The sequence below is a fragment of the Xiphias gladius genome, chromosome 9 (genome assembly GCF_016859285.1).
Source record: "Xiphias gladius isolate SHS-SW01 ecotype Sanya breed wild chromosome 9, ASM1685928v1, whole genome shotgun sequence".
NCBI lineage: Eukaryota > Metazoa > Chordata > Actinopteri > Istiophoriformes > Xiphiidae > Xiphias > Xiphias gladius.
Window position 1 is genome coordinate 22898969 of NC_053408.1, and position 18210 is coordinate 22917178.

Below are 18210 nucleotides of genomic sequence, written 5' to 3' on the forward strand. Positions count from 1 at the left end.
GAGATAAACCTTTTCTTACCAGGATGACCATGGACATTGACCTAGCTAGACATGGCTTGCTGCATTGACATATCCCCACAGCTCCAAAAACATCTGAGCAAACGTTCAAGTAGGGATTACTTCGATAAATCAACCACATATTTCAAATCTAAACCATAAATTTCTTGCTTAAAAAAATCTCAAACCTGAAAGTGAGGTGAAACAATACCATTTGTGGATTTGTTGTCCACCAATTGCAAGTCATCCCCGAAAAGCATGGTCATGGAATGACCATATAATAGGCATAGCAAGAACACTTCCACACGTTTAGACCAATCTTAGCTAAATGTGGCCTGGGTTGAAATATTAATTAGGACTTGGGTCATGACTGATGATGTTTCACAAGTCTAGAACACAAATCTGGGCAAATATGCAGACTGAGAAAGGCCTAATATCTACCTAAATTTTGCAAACATTAGCTACCATTAGCCACGATAAATCAGTGGTAATAACAGACCAAATAAGACTGTAACAACAAAACCTGGGAGTGTGTTGAATTGAACAAGGGTGTGTTTTGTTGCTTGTGAATTTAACCTCTCACAACCTCTTTAACAAAGTTAGGGAGGTTGTGTAACTTCTTTCAAAAGTTACATAGTCTGGCTTTAACTTAAATAAGATAATAACCTCTGTATATACAGTAAGAGATGGTTCACACTGACTGCTCGATTCTGTTTTCTGACTTAATATCAATATCAGCAAACCGATGTATCAGTCTAATCCTAATGCCCAGCCTGTCAGACTGGGTCCTTTGGGTGATGGATGTGTAGGCATGCATTGTCCTAATCAGTCAAGAAACGCTCTGTGAGTGTCTGTTAGTCCATTTCTCATGTGAGTGCCATGGGAAAGAGTGTAATGGTCACACACAGCATAAAACTCTGGGGAGAGAACTCTCTACTCTCCTTCTGTTTTCCACTCGTCCCCTTTAATCAGAGACATGGGAGCAGAGAGAAAGAAAGAGAGAGATTGCTATATAAAGTGATGGCATGCTGTAGCTCCCTGAGGGGGGAGAGAGAGCGATGAGTCACCAGGCCTGTTGATGCATTGAAGTACTGCAGAAGCCTTCTTTTTGTTCTTTCCTATCTCTTTTTCTTTCTTTTTCTTTCTTTCTTTCCAAATTTTTGTCTTTATTTCACTTCCTTCCATTCTCTTTTTATACCTCCATCCCTTTCTTTGTTTCTTTCTACCTTCCTTGTGTCCTTACAGTTAGAGATTGTCAGATCACTAAGGAATGAAAGATATTGGTGTTCACAGCTCCATGGCAACAGAACAAATACTCCTGTGCCAGATGTATACCAGATAATCTCACATGTTTTTGATTCAGTTTCACTTGTTCTTGTAGTCCTTGCCCAATGGCATGAAACAAGACAGGGTGGGCAGACTGTCCCAGCTGTGATGATTTAAAAATCTTCTTGAAGGAAACTGATTTGCATTGAAACAAGTGAAATTCTCTTACTCCATAGATTGCTATCCCATTTGCACATCACATTTTCCTTTAAAGTTATGCTTGTTCTTGGTTTTTTAGCAAAATATTCATCAGTAATGGGCTGGAAAATAATCTATACTTGTACGTTTTTGTGCAGAAAACAGCACATAGCCTTCTTAGCATTGGCATTGAACACTATTGCTCGCCAAAAATGAAAGACTTAATCCTCTCTACTGGTATTTTTGCAAGTTTCATACAAATCAAGTTGTATTCCTCAAAGCTATTTCATTGAGGAACTACACTGATATTTACCTCCTCAAGGAAATAGCCATATAATCGCTCTCAAAGTCTGACATGATAAAAGCTCTTATTTTCTCCTGCCTACCCAGCTTTCATATGTTACAAAACTACATGCCAGCCATATAAATGAAAGTATTAGAACCTTAAATAGGCTTAAAAACTCACCTGAGAACTGTGTGACAAAGTTTAGCTTTAAGGATTGCAGGAGAGTGTTGAAGAGACCGCTTGGGGCTTTGCGGCTCACCTGTGTCGTGACTCAGTGCTCGTTAGCTTGTTAGCACGTGGATATTGCACCTGATTCCTGCTGCCTGCAGTTTGGTTATGTGACACACCTTTTAGTTCCTCTTAATGTTAATAATTGTTTTGAATTTTGATTTATATAACTTTATCTTCTCCAAGTCATTTCTACTACTGCCATGGTGAAACATATATAGGAGTTGGTAGAGTTTTGTTTATTTATTTAAAAGTGCATCAACAGTAAATACAATTCTTGATTTCACAAGTGAGAATTTAGATGTAATTTACAGCTTAATATTTGAGGAGGATAATGATGCATATTTTTTTAATTTCCATTTTATACCAGCATATCAAGTTAGTGTGCTCCTAGTGTGTGCCACACCCAATACTGGAAAATATTTGATACAGTTAGAGGTCCCTACTTGGTATATATTGAAGTAAAATAACATTCCTGGCGCTATTGAACGCTACTGTATAGATGTTGCTAGCACATGCCTGATTGTTGGCAACAAGCAATATCCAGTTTAGCTAGCTTTTTATTTGCCAAGTGTTTCAAGGACTTACAATACAGTATTGTCAGTCATGAACATGCAAAAGTGGAAAGGTTGGTATCTTTTAAAAAACTATTATTATCATAGTATATCCTTTTGTTTCTGACAGTTTATTTTAACGTATACATACATATATATATACGTGTATATATATGTGTATACATATATGTATATGTATACCTAGTTGACTTAATGGCGGCTGTGGCTCAGGACGTAGAGCGGGTCGTCCTCTACCTGGAAGGTCTGTGGTTCGAGCTTCATGTCAACATTTCCTGTCAAAGTGTCCTTGGGCAAGATACTGAACCCCAGTGTCTCATCGGTGTGTGGATGTGTCTGTGTGTGTGTAGAAAGCACTGTTTGTATAGAAAAGCGCTCTATGAATGCATTCGTAAAGCGCTTTTAGTGGTTGATAAGACTAGAAAAGCGCTATATAATTGCAGTCCATTTACCTTATATACTGTATATAGCTAGTTGAGTAGTTCAGCAACCCTTGTTTAGCTTAGCATGAAGGCTAAAAGGAAGGCTCGGCCCATTGTTCAGAAACATCCCCTATTCGAGTCCAGCTGGGGTTCTTTGTTACATCTCTCTTGTTTCCTTTCATCTCTCTACTAGTGCTATCTAATAAAGAAATAAAATGCACAAAAAAACAAAAACAAAGACAAATTTAAAAAGAAATAGTTTCAGCTCGCATAAAATAACATACTGTCATTTTTAGATTTTTTTGGTACGGATTAAATAAATGAAATATAAAGTGTTGATCATTCAACTTTAGAGATGTTGGTAGGTTTATATCTTAACTTTGGACAGAGCCAAGCTAGCTGTTTCCCCCTGCGTCAAGTATTCATGCTAAACTAAGCTAGCCATATCTTGACTCTTTCTCAGTACGTAACACACAGACATGAGATTAACATCAATGTGAACACGTGAGTCAGAAATAAAGCAAATAAGTGTATTTTCTGAAATGTTGAACTATTCCTTTAAAACAGTTCCATCACATCCATTTTCAATATTTCCATATCCTATATCATATCCTCTCCTCTCCTGGCCAGATGTGTCTCCTTGTTGTGTTATTTTGTGGCCAACTTGTGTTGACAATATTTATTTAAAGGCAGTACAATGTGTCTCTTTTCATATTCAGGATGTGGAACTTCAGATCACAACAGTTTGCATAAACCATCTTCGTAAACATAGGAGACTTGTAAGGAAGCATACATGAATGTGGTACAAATAAGGATTTCTTGAAGTGTTTCCAAGGCCGCAGACGCGTGTGTGTTAGGCAGCTCTGTACTGTTTTCATTTTCGCTCATTTCAGCTAGAGACAAGACACAGCTTGCCATTGTCAACTATCATTGGAGGTTGTTTTTATGACATATTTTGGTTTGTGAGGATTCTGATCATGTACTTTCATGTAGGAGCACAAAGAAACACACACACACACACACACACACACACACACACACACACACACACACACACACACACACACACACATACATGCACACACGCAAATTTGTAATGTGTAAACACAGAACCCCATCATTAATAGTTCCTCCTCTGAGTGATGACATCCATATGTCTACTATGAGTGTACCATTCCATTGCCATATCCAAAGACAGCTTTATTCAAATACACAAGAGGAGCCTACCATTCAGAAATTTTACATTTTACTTGCAAACTTTCCAATCACAACCTTTAGCTGAATAAAGGAAATTAATTATTACTATGATGGGATGAGCGCTGAAGCTTGGCAGTCCTGCCCTGCTCCTCTCTGGCCCCTCTGGGTCTATATGGAGTTCCCCACGCTTGACTAAGAGGGACTTGGACGGTGAGGGATGACAGTGGTCGTTCCCATGGCCACCCCACGTTACTCTTTCCAATAACAATGGAGGAGATTGGTGTTTATGGAAAGATTTATGAAGCTGCAGAAGTAGTGGCTTTTTCCTCTACTGTTTGCTCCTGTCCTGCTTGTGCAATGTGTCCTCTGCTTTAAGCCAACAGGAATGGTAGGGCTATATGATGGGCACAATGATATTATTATATTAGTATATGGAAGCCACTAATTTTTAAAAGGGTACAGAGACAGACTAAATGAAGAATGGTCAAAATCAGTACAGCAAAGGCTGTGATATCCTGACTTTACCAACTAGTATGAGTGAAGCTCAAAAATGCTGGAATATGTTGCATTTCCCATTATACAACTTAATACATGTCTTTCACTGGATTCTCTCTGTCTGATAAATGCCCACGTTTTTCAAACTCCACACCTGTAGTTTGTAACTTTGTAACCCAAGACATCATCTGGGTTATTTTCTCAGAGTTGACAAAACTCCCCCAGACCCACAGGAGATATTTTTACAACTGTTTTCACAGACTGAGTTATACTAATCATGACAATAATCAGCATGATGTGTGAAATAGGTGGCGTGCCCCTCTAAGGTTTGTGATGTCAACATCATGGCGTAACAATTCCTTAACTTAATACAACACATTGTACTGTTGTGGTGCTCATACTTATTGTCAAATATTAATTTAGCTACTTATCTTACAATATCACACTGCTGAGAAAATACTCAAAGAACATATGTGTGTGTGTGTGTGTGTGCTGAATGTTGCATATATATATAAATATATATGCAACATTCAACCAAAACATTAAAACTAGTAACTTGTTTTACTATTGTGGCTGATAGTTGCATGGTTGCTATGACTTTTTACACCTGTTAATAATCTGATAAACAGACTCCCTCAACAAACACCTGGTAAATAGGCCTTTCCACCTTCTTTTTGAGAGCGAGATGTTCAGATGAATGTCAGTCTCATGTCTGTGTGTTAGGGACAGAGCCAAAGCCAGGATGTGATTAACCTAACTTAGCATATAAGACTGGAATCAGGGGGAAACAGCTAGCCTGTTTCTGTCCAAAGTTAGAAAATATATCTACCAATGCCGCTAAAGTTTACTGTTTAACACACTATTTCATTAGACAGAAATGTAAATATGAGAGTTTGTGGTTTTAGAGGGTTAGAGGCTGGGACACTCGGGTGCGGTGACTTTGTGCAGCTTCCACAAGTGTTGTTGTCATGGTGAGGCTTCCACATTTGTAACTATGGTGCCTGTATACAGACTAAAACCTCTGTTTACCAACCATATCCGGCAACCTCTGCTATAGCTGGAAACACTGCATAGAAGTGCCGGGCGAATGGATAAACTGTTGTTTGTCAAGAAATAGTACCAGTATCTTAGTGTTTCCCCCCAGTTATCATGATTTCAGTATCACATTACGGCAGGATACCAGTCTTCTGTACTTTGTAGTCTATCTAAGTGAGGTTCATCATGGCATCATTCCACTCAGCCTGGAGACAAAGAGAAGTGAAGAAGTGATCCTACTATTCAAGTCATCTTAGAGCTGGATGATATGGTAACTTATCACAAATGTTCCTCTGTTCAGGACCAATAAATTAACCAGCCATGAGAGGATTGAAGGCTGGAATCATATGACGGAGTGGATCATATGAGGAAACAAACTAATGTTTTCAATAACCACAGCTTTTGACTATGAGTCATTGACGTATGACTCATGTGGAAAAGCCTCTGCTTAGAAATAAAAAAAATGATTTGGATCTGAAAGATAAATTCAGTATTGATGTCAAGTGAGTAGCATTAGAGCAGATTTGTCATGCATTTCAACACAGCTGAAAAAATATGATGGTATTTTTAGACAGCTTAGTTTTAAACAATCTATTGAATATGTAAATATGTGAAAGTAGTGCAGTGGGTCTGGCACTGTGTCTGGGAGGGCTAGACTGCTCCCTTTTGAATTACTGTGCAGGGAGAATCTACAACCTGATTAGTAAACAAGCTAAAGAGATGAGAGCACTTAGCTGACACAAAAGTGTTGTTATCCCTACGCAGTTTGAATTTGAAGAATAAAAGTGTGTTTTTTCACCAGCACTGTCTGCTCCATTCTATGGTTCCTGTTGTACTTGGTGCACTGCTACAAGGAAGAAACGTTTATTCATCTAAGTGTAGGGGGGTGGGTGTCAGGGGATGTGGCTCTGAGCAATGGTTTCTCGGTAGCACTCACTTTCATCTAGTTGGGCGCGTAAACATTTTGTGCCCACTGCCTACCTCAGAATCTTTGGCATTATTGGTCAGAAGTGGTCAGCTTCGAAGCACTAGTTAACTTTCCAAAGTCAAGGGGAAGGCATCTAGCACCAGTTTAAACCCCAGAAAGCTTCATTTTTATCTGGGTGGCTGGCAACATTTAAACTATAGATAGAATTCTCCATATACAATATATATAAATGTGTTACCAACTCAAAAACATTTGTTTGTGTGTGTTTGATTACTCTTTAATATCAGGAAATATTAGCTAACTGGAACAATCATACCCAACAACAGTTTCCTTGGAGCCAGCATCTAGTGGCCAGTAGAGGACTGTGCAGCTTGGAACACATGCACTTTGGCATTCATCCACGGTAATCTTGAACAATGCTGAAGCATTTAAGTTGAATAAGAGCATAGGCACGTCAAACAGACACAGAAAGGAGACAAGAGTACTCTGCAAGGATATCAAAGTGAGGAAGAAAAACTTTTTTGAAAACTCATGATTGATGATATACAGTATCTGCAGTATCTCTATCACAAACAAGCAGATGTTGTGGCCTGAGTGTCAACAGCAGTCGCCTGGGCCGAGGCTCGGATCTTTAAAACCAAACAGGAACACAATCTCCAAAAGGCCCTTTCCTTCTCACAATCAAACAAGTATGCGATAGTTGCTATTTTTAGATGGCTCTCTCCTTCTCTTTCTCTTTCTCCATAAGCACTCTGTTACCTTGCTCTGTTTCCTTTATTGTTTCTCATCTCCTCTCTCCTTCTCTCTCTTTCCCTTCTTCCCCATTTCCTCAACAAGCTCTCATCAATGTCTTGGCCATGTTGCCTGACATGCACACCACCCATATGTACTTTACCAAAGAAATAAACACTCCAACAAAAAGCACTGCTCCCAGCTGAAACAATGTTTAACACAATCTGAGCTGGGAACGTTTCTGGCTCACATATCCATATATGGACCTGCACCGACCTGTGTGAGAAGGTGTTCACTCTTCACGAATTTACACACGACAATATTGGGAGCTTGACAACCTAGGGCTGTTGGGGAAATGTGTACCTTACAGTGTTGCAGATCAAGTTTAAATCTTCTGAGGGCCATCCAGACATCCAGAATAGCTCATTTGTAAATTATTTGGAAGAAGCTATGGTCACAGTAAATTAAAATAGCAGTTTGCCAATGTGGTGTTGATTCAAATGTAGGGAGTGTGGAAGCAACAGGTGTATATATTGGGTGGTGGTGGAAAGCACAGCATAGAAGAGAATGAAGAGCAAAATCTGCTCTGACAGATTTTTTGTGAGAGTTTCTCCCCACTTTCCAAGATCCTGATACCTTTGAAGGCCAGGAAAAGTAGAAGAAAGGAGCTGTGGCTGAAAGAAAAAATGCAGGTTTACATTCATACTTTTGGCTTTAAACCTCACTCATTCCAGAATGAGGCACTGCAAGATTTAGCCCTTGGTAAAAAGGTAGTGCTGGTATAATGCAACTTGGTAAGCTACTGTGGTGAACTAAATGGTAACTTGCCTCATCTGTCAGAATAGCACTCTGTTCCCTTTTAAAAAATCAAAACATAATTTTTTACCTGTTGAATACCAGCAGACAGTGGACATCTGACAGATCATGAAAATACATTTTTCCGAAGGGAATATAAATGACAGAGTCATGGAGTAATGTACAGAGGCCTGCTGAGGTCACAAATGGGGCTAACCAGCAACATGCTAGCACTTGCTGGCCACAATAGCCCACCAGCCAAGCTTGTCGTCTGCCTGTTATCAAGCTAGCTAGCTCCTTCTCTAACCAGACAAGAAAGTAACACAGATTGTTGAAGAGACATATTTGAATCGACTGCTGTCTCATGATTGACTGCAAACTTTGCAGCATATCCGTAATGGAGTAGTTTATAATCAGGCAGAGCAGATTTATATAAAATTGGTGAGACACAGCTCATACGGTAGCTCGCTCCTTTCTGGACTCTCTGGGTCTACACAAAAACTCTGTGCAGATTTACTTGGCCTCAGCGAGTGGATCTGCTGATTGCAGTGATTGAATTGAAATGAAATTACTTTGCTCCAAAATGCTGCTGTTTTAAATGCTGGTATCAACACTAGAATAAGAGCTATTTTCCTAGATCAAGAAGAGATTAATTCCTGTTGCAACTAAAATTCCTCAGGCTCATTATTTGCTCAAACCACAGAAATATCCAAATGACTGAACACTCCTTAAAAAAACACATGATGCTTCTTCGCTATTTTTTTGCAGTTTGAACCCTTGGTATTTTAGACTTTAAATGATTAAATGAAGGCAGTCATTTTCAAAATATATACATAGCATTTCAGAATTACTTTTCACAAGCATTCTGATGTTTGAATATATATTTTTTTCAGATCTCATTTGAATTTTATATGTCAGTCTCAGTAGGACCTGATTCATCAAGAAGACAGATGTAATCAATTCTAACATAACCGAACAAAAAAGGAATAAGAAATAATGAAATGAAATTGTAGAGAGGAAAATGATGGAGTGGTAAGGGAGTTTTGGATGGTGTCTAAGGTGGGGTGGAATGAGGATGACATGATGCGGAGTGAATTATCCTGGTGGGTGGACGAGGTGAGAAGAGTAAGAAAAGGGCTCTGCCTGATTCCACATGAGGAGGCGGAGGCAAGAGGAGGTTAGCATGGAGAGCTGGGGATGCCTGTGCTATGAATCAGATGTCCAAAAATGGTCTCTGCTCTTCATCGCAACACACCCAACCACTCCCTTTACAAAGTAGATATCTCCTCTTCTTCCAGTTTATCTTTGACTCTTACTCTCCCACATATATTATTTCACCCTCCTCACAATGATGGAGGAATCTCTAAAGGTCTATCTATCACATATTCTCACTACACAGTGTGTATTTTTCTTAGCTTATCAGTCTCTAATGTAGGTGGCAGAGATGTGCGCAGACACATTCAGGGGAAATTGGGTACATCCTTTGTCTTCACAATCAATGTTCCTAAATATCTACATTATCTGGTGCATTAAACCAAGTAATTGAAGGTGTTTTCAGACCACGTCTAAAGGCAAAAGTCTTTAAAGCTGTTCCAAATGGCTGCACTTGAAGGCAGTGAGAAAAGCCTGCCATAGAGAGGATGCAATAAACTCTACAAATAGGGGATGACAGGACACAATGTCAGGCAGTCTCTCCTCAAAGGCAATCATGGTTTTGTACTCATTTGTACACAAGAACAGTGATAGAGGTAATAGCAGTTTGACAAATTAAAAAAAAGTTCAAACCCTACCTTCTGTCACTCCGTCACACACCTAGCCAATCACTGCGTGAAATGGGCATAATAGATTATATGTTTCTGAAAATTAGTCAGACACAGCAACAGCTTTTAGATTTATGAAATACTGCAAGACATGCTCCTAATGTAATTAAACAATCCATAAGGACCCCTTTTGAGAACCAGCTTTAGACTGTGTTGTAAGCACGTAACTAAAGATGAATTATTTATTGATCTGCCCTCTGATTAGCGTGTAGATTAATTAGTGTAAATTAAATCTCAATGATCAATTCTCTGGAATCATTTGAGCCAAAATGATTTTTGGTCACTTGGGCAGAGGAACAAGCAGAGAGCACAACACTGACATACTATCACCTTATAATGTAGTTACGTGAAGGTGTTAGCAAACATTTGCCATTTAGCAAAAATAGAGCAAAATGTAGATTTATTTGGAGTCATATTCGTGTCCACCTGATGGATGAATGAATGAAAGTGCAATGATCACTCTGCTTTTAGCTCTGGTGTGGTCTCCACTACGTCCTGAGAAAAATATCTGGCTCTTTAGCTGCTAAATTTTCCACTCTATTGAAGACCAGCTAGTTGCTAACTTTGTCTGATTCCAGTTTGGTGCTGCACAGATAGTAAAGTTATGGAGTACAGTTGGTAATACTGATTTTTGCTGAAATCAGCTGCCTGATGCATATCAAAATGGGGTTGTTGAGAGAAAACTGAAACAGTGAGCTGAAAGACAGTAAAATCCTCAGTAGAGCTGGTGGGAACTGCAGTTAGGTGATAACTTACGGTGGCTTTGACACTGCACATGACCTCTAACATTACACATATTTATTTGATCCGTTGTTAATATAAAATGACTGATTAGTGCAGCTTTAATTAACTATTATATCCATCACTCTGCTGTGCTTTCTCTATTTCTCTCTCAGAAACACTGGGGTAGAATTGTTGTATTTAAATAAGTTCAGTAAGCTCTGTTCTGTGACACCACATGGACTCAGCTGTCAAGGAACTGAGGAAATCTCCAGCTCACTGGACATTGAGGCTTAAATCAGTCAAAGACACACACACCCCTACAGACAAAAAACCCACCCACATGCAAATACACACTCCCAGAGGAGGACAGCTGTTTATACTAACAGGGAGACACTCTTTTCCAGCTGATGTGCTGACAGAGCTGTCCCTGATTAGATTCCATTTACACATCATACAGTAGCCAGGACTAGCCGAACATACCAGAGGCTTTATGGGGTATTGTTTGCATTGCTGGTGTTAACCACAGGTGGTTTTTGGTTTGGGTTTGACGGATAATAGTTTTTGACTGATTGTGATGATTTACGCCAGAATGAAACAAAATTTAATCAAATTTATGTCACGCCCAAAAAATCTTATATTGGTACATCTCTACTGAAACCAGGGAGAAACATTTATGCATACTTGTGTGGAATCAGGTCACTAGGTCTTCATTTAGGCTTACGGTCTTAATAAATATGTTTATGTATCATATCTAATAAATATGTATTAAAATGCATATATTTGTGTTGATCATAACTGAGGTCAATGACAATGCTCTTTCATAAGGAAACAAGATGAACAAAGTCATTAATCCCCTCAGTCCAAGTCTTGTCAGGTCCACACTTGTGAAGGGGGCCCAAGAAGGAGTGGAGCAAAGACTGGAGGGTCACTAAACTAGGGATTAAACAGCATATGCTCCACTACACGCCATCGTGTAATGAAATGTCTACACAATACATGAGGAGATTTTAGCTGGGGGAGTGACAGTACCTTGAGTAGTTATTCTTATGCCTTCATAAAGATACCAGTTGAATTAAAGCCCTGTAAACCATTTTGAGAACAAATGCTGTAGCAACTCATACTGCTGGAGAAAGGAAGAGGATACTGCTTTTTATTCTTTTTCTTATTGTTGTACATTGTTCTGAGTAGCAGCTAAGTACCCAAAATGGAGTATAATGCTTCAATTGTCCTTGAAATTACCTTGATCCAATTCAAACTAATGTGAAGGGTGTATTTTTCAAACATTTTTTTCAGGTTGCTAATTTGCTGATGCCCTGTGAGAGAACTACAGTTGCTCTAACCATATTTTTTTGGGCATGGTTACCTCTGAAAGGAAAATTCAGCATGAATGAGTTGTAAACCTTAGTAGTGTTACATCATCCAAGTAATAATACCCATATGAAAGATAATACACTATGTCAGATGACACAACTCAAAGTGATACTGTTGTTGCAGGTCCCATTTGTTAGCATAATGCTAGAGGAACCAGAATAACACGATTAGCAAATATTTTAGACAAAGTCCGGCTTCAGCGGCACTGTAGGCATTTTTTACATGTCATGTTGTAATATGCTGATTAAATTTCAGTGTGTTGTTCAAGGGCACTTCAGCAGTGCATGTGGCCAATTTTTTTAATAAATAAGCATTGGTTAAAAAGTCCCAAAACACAACACTTACAAGCTGCCATTAGTAGAAAGTAAATACATTTATAAGTACTTGACCTAAGTACACGTGATCTACTTTACCTGAGAATTTCCATCTTATGCTACTTTATACTTCGACTTCAGTACATTTCAAATGAATTTGTTTTACTTTTTCACGCCACTACATTTATTTGATAACTATATAAAGTACATAAAGTAGTTCAACCATGACCAGCAATAGCATTGCTTGTTAATGTATCAGTAACAAAACAGTCATTTAATATTGGACCACATGCAAAAAAAACATGTCATGGTTTGACAATGCCACTATGGGCAAAATTTTTAATAGTCATTTGCAATTCTTTTTTATCAGGCATATTCAAAATAAGTATTCTGAATAGAGCACAAATAATAGAGTGCTGTTGGGATGACGTATTTTTGAAGGCAAACCCAGAAGTTAGCATCACCCTTGTTCCCATGAAAAAAAGGTTAGGGGATTTTTTCAATTGGCTTTTGGATTATTGCGGAAAAAAAGCTCTGGGACAAACAAAATCTTATGGTACGTACACATGTCAGGCTATAAACGAACTATATCACAGTTGCACGACTTGAATATCAGCACCACTAAGCTTCCAACTTGTAATTTGATTTAGCTCGCTTACCTGTTCTACAAAAGCTTTTCCTCTTAGAAAGTTAATAATAGTTTGCAATAGTGCAAGTATAAACACAATGAGGCTGTGAGGGCGAACTGTAGAGTAGATTGGTATTCATGTTTGCCCTGACATTTAATGTCCCTGACAATTTCTGTAGTCTCATTTAGCCACTTGTTAGCAACCGCCTTTTAAAGACACGTAAAAGCTTACAAAATCATGAGTGGGGTATTTAATGATGTAATTTGTGTCATAGAGTAAAATGTGAAAATGTCTTTATTTCAGGCATCTAACCAGAAACGCATCAAAAAACCCATCGACTTTCAGAAGGAGGTAACCGGAAGTGCAAAAATGCTAACTTATTTGGGGGTTTTAGGACTGGTTCCCGCAGCACTCTATTGGTTACTTGATTTTAGATTTAATTCTGATTGCGACATATCTTTCCATATTTTTAAATGGTAAATGGACTGCACTTATATAGCGCTTTTGTAGTCTTATCGACTGGGCAATCTGGGATTCAGTATCTTGCTCAAGGATACTTTGACATGTGGACTGGAGGAACCAAGGATCGAACCACCAACCCCCTCTACCTCCTGAGCCACAGTCACCTGAATAATAAATATTTTAAAACATCCCTTAAATATGACCAAGGTGTATACTGAACTATACTGCACTGAACAAAGTAAAAATGAATTTGTCAGTGCTCTCTGGTGGACCAACTATGTAATGGTGACACTGTTTCTAAGTGACCTGAAACATACTGTATCTCTTTGATTTCTCCACTGACATTTTCTGACATATACACACATAACTGATACACCAGTTTATATGTGATGAAACAATATTGGCTGATAATATCACCTGGCAGATATACTGGTTTGGCTCTCAGGTACGGAAACCTTTCAACCTATTCACAGCAGTATGAAAATTGCAGCCTAGTTTGTTTTGTTTGTCTTTCCGTGATGTCCTTTAGGGTACAAATCAGAATACTACTACCACCACTGCTACTGCAGATACTGTATCTCTGTACCCCCACAATGTTTAAATTGTTGTTTTAAGTGGAGATGTGACTGTGCTTAGAGTAATAAGTCGTCAGTACTAATGAGTCCTAACAAAGACCAAGTTTTCATGTGTTGACACACTATCCTAAGTAGCCAAATAAACAGTGTTACAGTTCATTGGGGGTGTTGGTGGAGTCTTTCTCTGTCTACTGCTGATTTTGAAAGAATCTGCATTTGAAAGGCAACAGAGTAGCACAATAAATTGAAAAAGGAACACACTGTGGTTTTTTTTTTAATGAAGATGAATCTGACATTATGTCATAGTTGGCAACTGTAAACAAAGCCAGTGTTTTGAGTTAGTGAGGGAGCCAGAGATAGGCATTTCAGGGGGAGTTTCCCTTGCCAAAGGGGCCAAGCAGTTGGACAATGCTAACAAAATCCCCACTCTTTTGTTTTTCACTGTGTGGTATTTCAGGTAAATTGTACTCGAAGCTTCAAGCCTTTTTTCAGTCTAATTAAAATGTTGATTTATAATCCTTTCAGGTTGAGAAATAGGTCAGTCATTAAATTCTCTCAGATGCAATGATTGAGATTAGCTTTTTTTTGTTGAGAGTTCTGCCATGCTCATCTGTGAAACATTATATATAAAATTTTGTGCTGGTATGACAAGACAAGGAAGCCAAATATGTTGTGTAAGTATGTTAGAATAAGACCAATGCACAACCATTCACAGTCAGACAGTCTGGGTTGCCTAAGATGGAGCTCTTATTTGACTTTTGCCCAGCCCCTGGATGGAGACTGAGAGAAACAGAGAGAGGGAAGTTGGTCCAAGACATGATGTCTGAGTCAAGGGTGGAAACTCTGAATGTTCTTGCACCACTGTTCAAAAAGCTGCAGGCTATTATACATCACACTTCAGCCTCAAAGGCTAAAAAAAGAAACAGAGCCCTCTCAACTCACCTCAAAAAAGCAAACAAAAAAAACTCTCTGTCTTGAAATAAAACATTTCTCTGCCTTAAACAGGACCCTGAGCTCGCATGTGGTGTTTTTCATCTTTGTATAAAAAAAGGTGAATAAGTGAAATGAATTAATTCTGTGTGACTTGGGTAGCCACCAAGCTCGGCCCACATGCAAAGGCTTGTATTCTTTATTTCTATTTATAGTCAGCTATGAACGGAAAATATCTGGAAGCCACCTGTAGTGGATACTGCTTATTGATTCAGTGTACAGTAGATTTGGGGTGGGGCAGGACTGCTGTAGAACAACATATGGAAGCACAACAATCACAGACATACAGTACACTCATGATCACTGCTTCTGTATGTTGTCAAAGAACAAAATAAATTGTGCCTCTGTAGGCAAACAGTAGAATGAACAAGGTCCAAAAATTGCCGAAACAGGTGTTTGTTTAAACCACAAACAGATTCTTTGTTGCTTGGAGCTTGATGTTATTTGTATTTGGATACAATTTTATGAGAGTTCATTTATGAATACTTGGAAAAAGTAGCACACACCAAGCTGGAAAATGACTGAATGCTGTGCTTTCTGAGTGTGAGTAATCAATCCGGTAATTGTTTTCATAGGTGTGGCTGGGTCTCAACAGTCTTTTTGAGAAGTTATATTGAATTATGTTTTTGGTTATTAGGATGAAAAATGTGTTTGGTTTAGATGTACTGTACATAGTACATATTGGTTTCTGTTCATAACAGCAACCAATAGCTTAATTTCTAGACCTGCCAGAACTGCATTCATTCATATTTAATGATACTTTATTGTTCATATTGTACATTATCATAGTTACATCTCCTCTTAATATATGATTGTTGGTTTATTGTTCACTTTGTGCATTCATTCATCCCATTATTCTGTATATCTATATGCATTTTCCTGGTATTTGCATGTGATGCTGTGGCTGTTTAGATGCTAAACTGCACTCCATTATCGTGGTACTGGGTTGCAAACCTGTCATATATAAATTATACTTATATGCTATTAATAGGTTTCCAAAAAAAAATTAGAAGGAAACATAGTTTGCTTGGATTATAATTGCAAGCAAGGTTTTTCGAGCTGACAAAATTAGATAAAGTTCTTCTATCGTACAGAAGTTATAGGGAGATGGTCAGGGTGGATGGCTGGCAGGCAAATTGCAAGATTTTGACACTGGAAAGTGGGATTCATGTCCCCATCCTGTTTGTGGTAAGGTTTGCACTATAAAACACTTCAGTTAAGGGTTAGGGTTAGGATATATGTAGGGTTAGCATTAGGGGATACTTTCTCACATAACCTATATAAGCATCAAAGCAGCAGCACCTAGACAATACATACATTGTATATTCCTGTGAGTGATTAAGTGCTAAAATAGTAGTCAAATAAGAAAATAGTACCTTTTTATGTTTTAAATATCATCTGTCCTGGGAAAAGAATTACTTTCTGAGTGGAGTGTTTTTGGTACTGCAGGTTCAGTGATGAGAGTTAGCACAGCCCGTCACTTCAGCACTTGCAAGCAATATTTCAAGGTAACCTTAAACCACTCCCTGAAATCATCTGTATTTCAGCAAAATGAAAAACATCTTTGGCAAACCAACACTTTCATGTCCACTTGTATTAAACCACCACTGAATCATTTTCAGCAGAATTTCTTAGAAAGTGTTGTGGTAGTGAGATGATTTTCATTCACATTCGTGAACCTAAACATTTTTTTGGTTCACCCATGGGCCACACCCATCCCTAAACCAATAAGGTGTCATGTATTTTACATAAACAACCTTAACCCCAAACACACAAACCACAACCACACACTGATAGAAGTATCTATAAACAAGGACACTCTCCCACCTGGTAGATCATGACTTTAAAGTTGCGTCTCTTAAGCAGCTCAGCCTCATTGTTCTCCAGTTTCTTGATTTGGCCTCCTTGCTTCTCCAGGGTGGCCCGCACTGTCTTGACATTGACGCTCACTTTGCGCACCTTCTCCATCATCTTATTAACACTGTTGGACGTGGTGCTGTGGCTCTTGGCCAGTTTGGTCAGCTCACCCTGGATGCTGGTCACCGAACGCTCCATCTCTTGCTGCCTGGCCTCAAGCCCACTCTGGGTCTGTTGGATCTGGTCCACTGCCCCGATGATCTTGTCAAGCAAAGAAAGCACCATGACCCCGTTCACCTGCGGGTCCAGCCTCAATACCTCGTCCTTGTCTTCGACGGCGCCCTCCTCTGTGCCCATGGTGACTTGCTCTGTCTTGGCAGCGGCAAGGGCATCGTCTTCATCATCTGAGGGTGGGAAGTTGACCTCGTCATCTGAGATCTCAGTGAGGGTTTGAGGCTCCAGCTGGGTACTTGAGGATTCCAGTGCTTCCATGGCTGCCATGTTGGTGGATTTGTAGTGTACAGTCAGCTAATCAACGTTTCTTCACCCCTCGTTTTTCTGGATCCCTTTTTCAACTGTTTTCTCCCTCACCTGCTTCTCCTTTTTCTTCCCTTCTCTGGACCTCTGTTCTATTTCCCTCCTACTTCTAAACTAACTTATCTCTCTCCAGCATACATGCACTTTGTCTCTCTTTCTCTCTTGCTGTCTGTCGTATCTACTTCAAATCCCTGAAATCAGGCCACTGTGCTGGGGGAAGCCAAGCAATGCTGGATGTTAACACATGAGCGTTAGAATGCAAATGCCACACCAGGGAGAGAAAACCCTCCAGTCAAACTAAGCCAGCAGCCAGTTTTTTCTCTCCAACCCCCCTTTTTTCCACTGGACTCTCCCCCTCTCTTCAAACTCCTCCCTCAACTCATCCCTACATTCACTCACATATCAGTACAACTCCACCTACAGCTGGAAGGTCCAGCCCCTTGATGATTCAGTAACACACCCCTTGGTCTAGCCTTGTCCCATCAGCATGATTGGAATAGTAAGAGCAGAACTGTGCTTGTCTGCTTGTATTCAAGCTCAGGCACAGCAGAAGGAGGAATGTCAGGCAGGATCAGTTCTTGTTCCCACTCCTTTCTCCCTTCTATGTAGAACATGTAAATTACATGGAAGGCAGGGCTGGATTAAAAATGGAGAACACCAGGCAGGAAAACAAGCCCTCCATGGGTCCTAAGAAAAGGCCATAAACAAGCTAAGATTGGAAACAAAACGACTTTTGATTAATTCTAGGCATATCGTTGCTGTAAATGTTACAATTATAAAT

The 18210-nt window shown here is 39.2% G+C and overlaps 1 protein-coding gene across 1 annotated transcript in view; it reads right to left on the reverse strand.

Moving 5' to 3' along the window:
* cavin1b (caveolae associated protein 1b) overlaps window positions 1–17747 on the reverse strand; it is a 35654-nt gene extending 17907 nt beyond the window's left edge. The window contains exon 1 of the mRNA XM_040135307.1: window positions 16863–17747. Coding sequence (XP_039991241.1) covers window positions 16863–17393 — 531 coding nt within the window. The 5' untranslated portion in view covers window positions 17394–17747. The remainder of the gene's footprint in view (window positions 1–16862) is intronic.
* Between the last annotated feature and the right edge of the window lie 463 nt (window positions 17748–18210).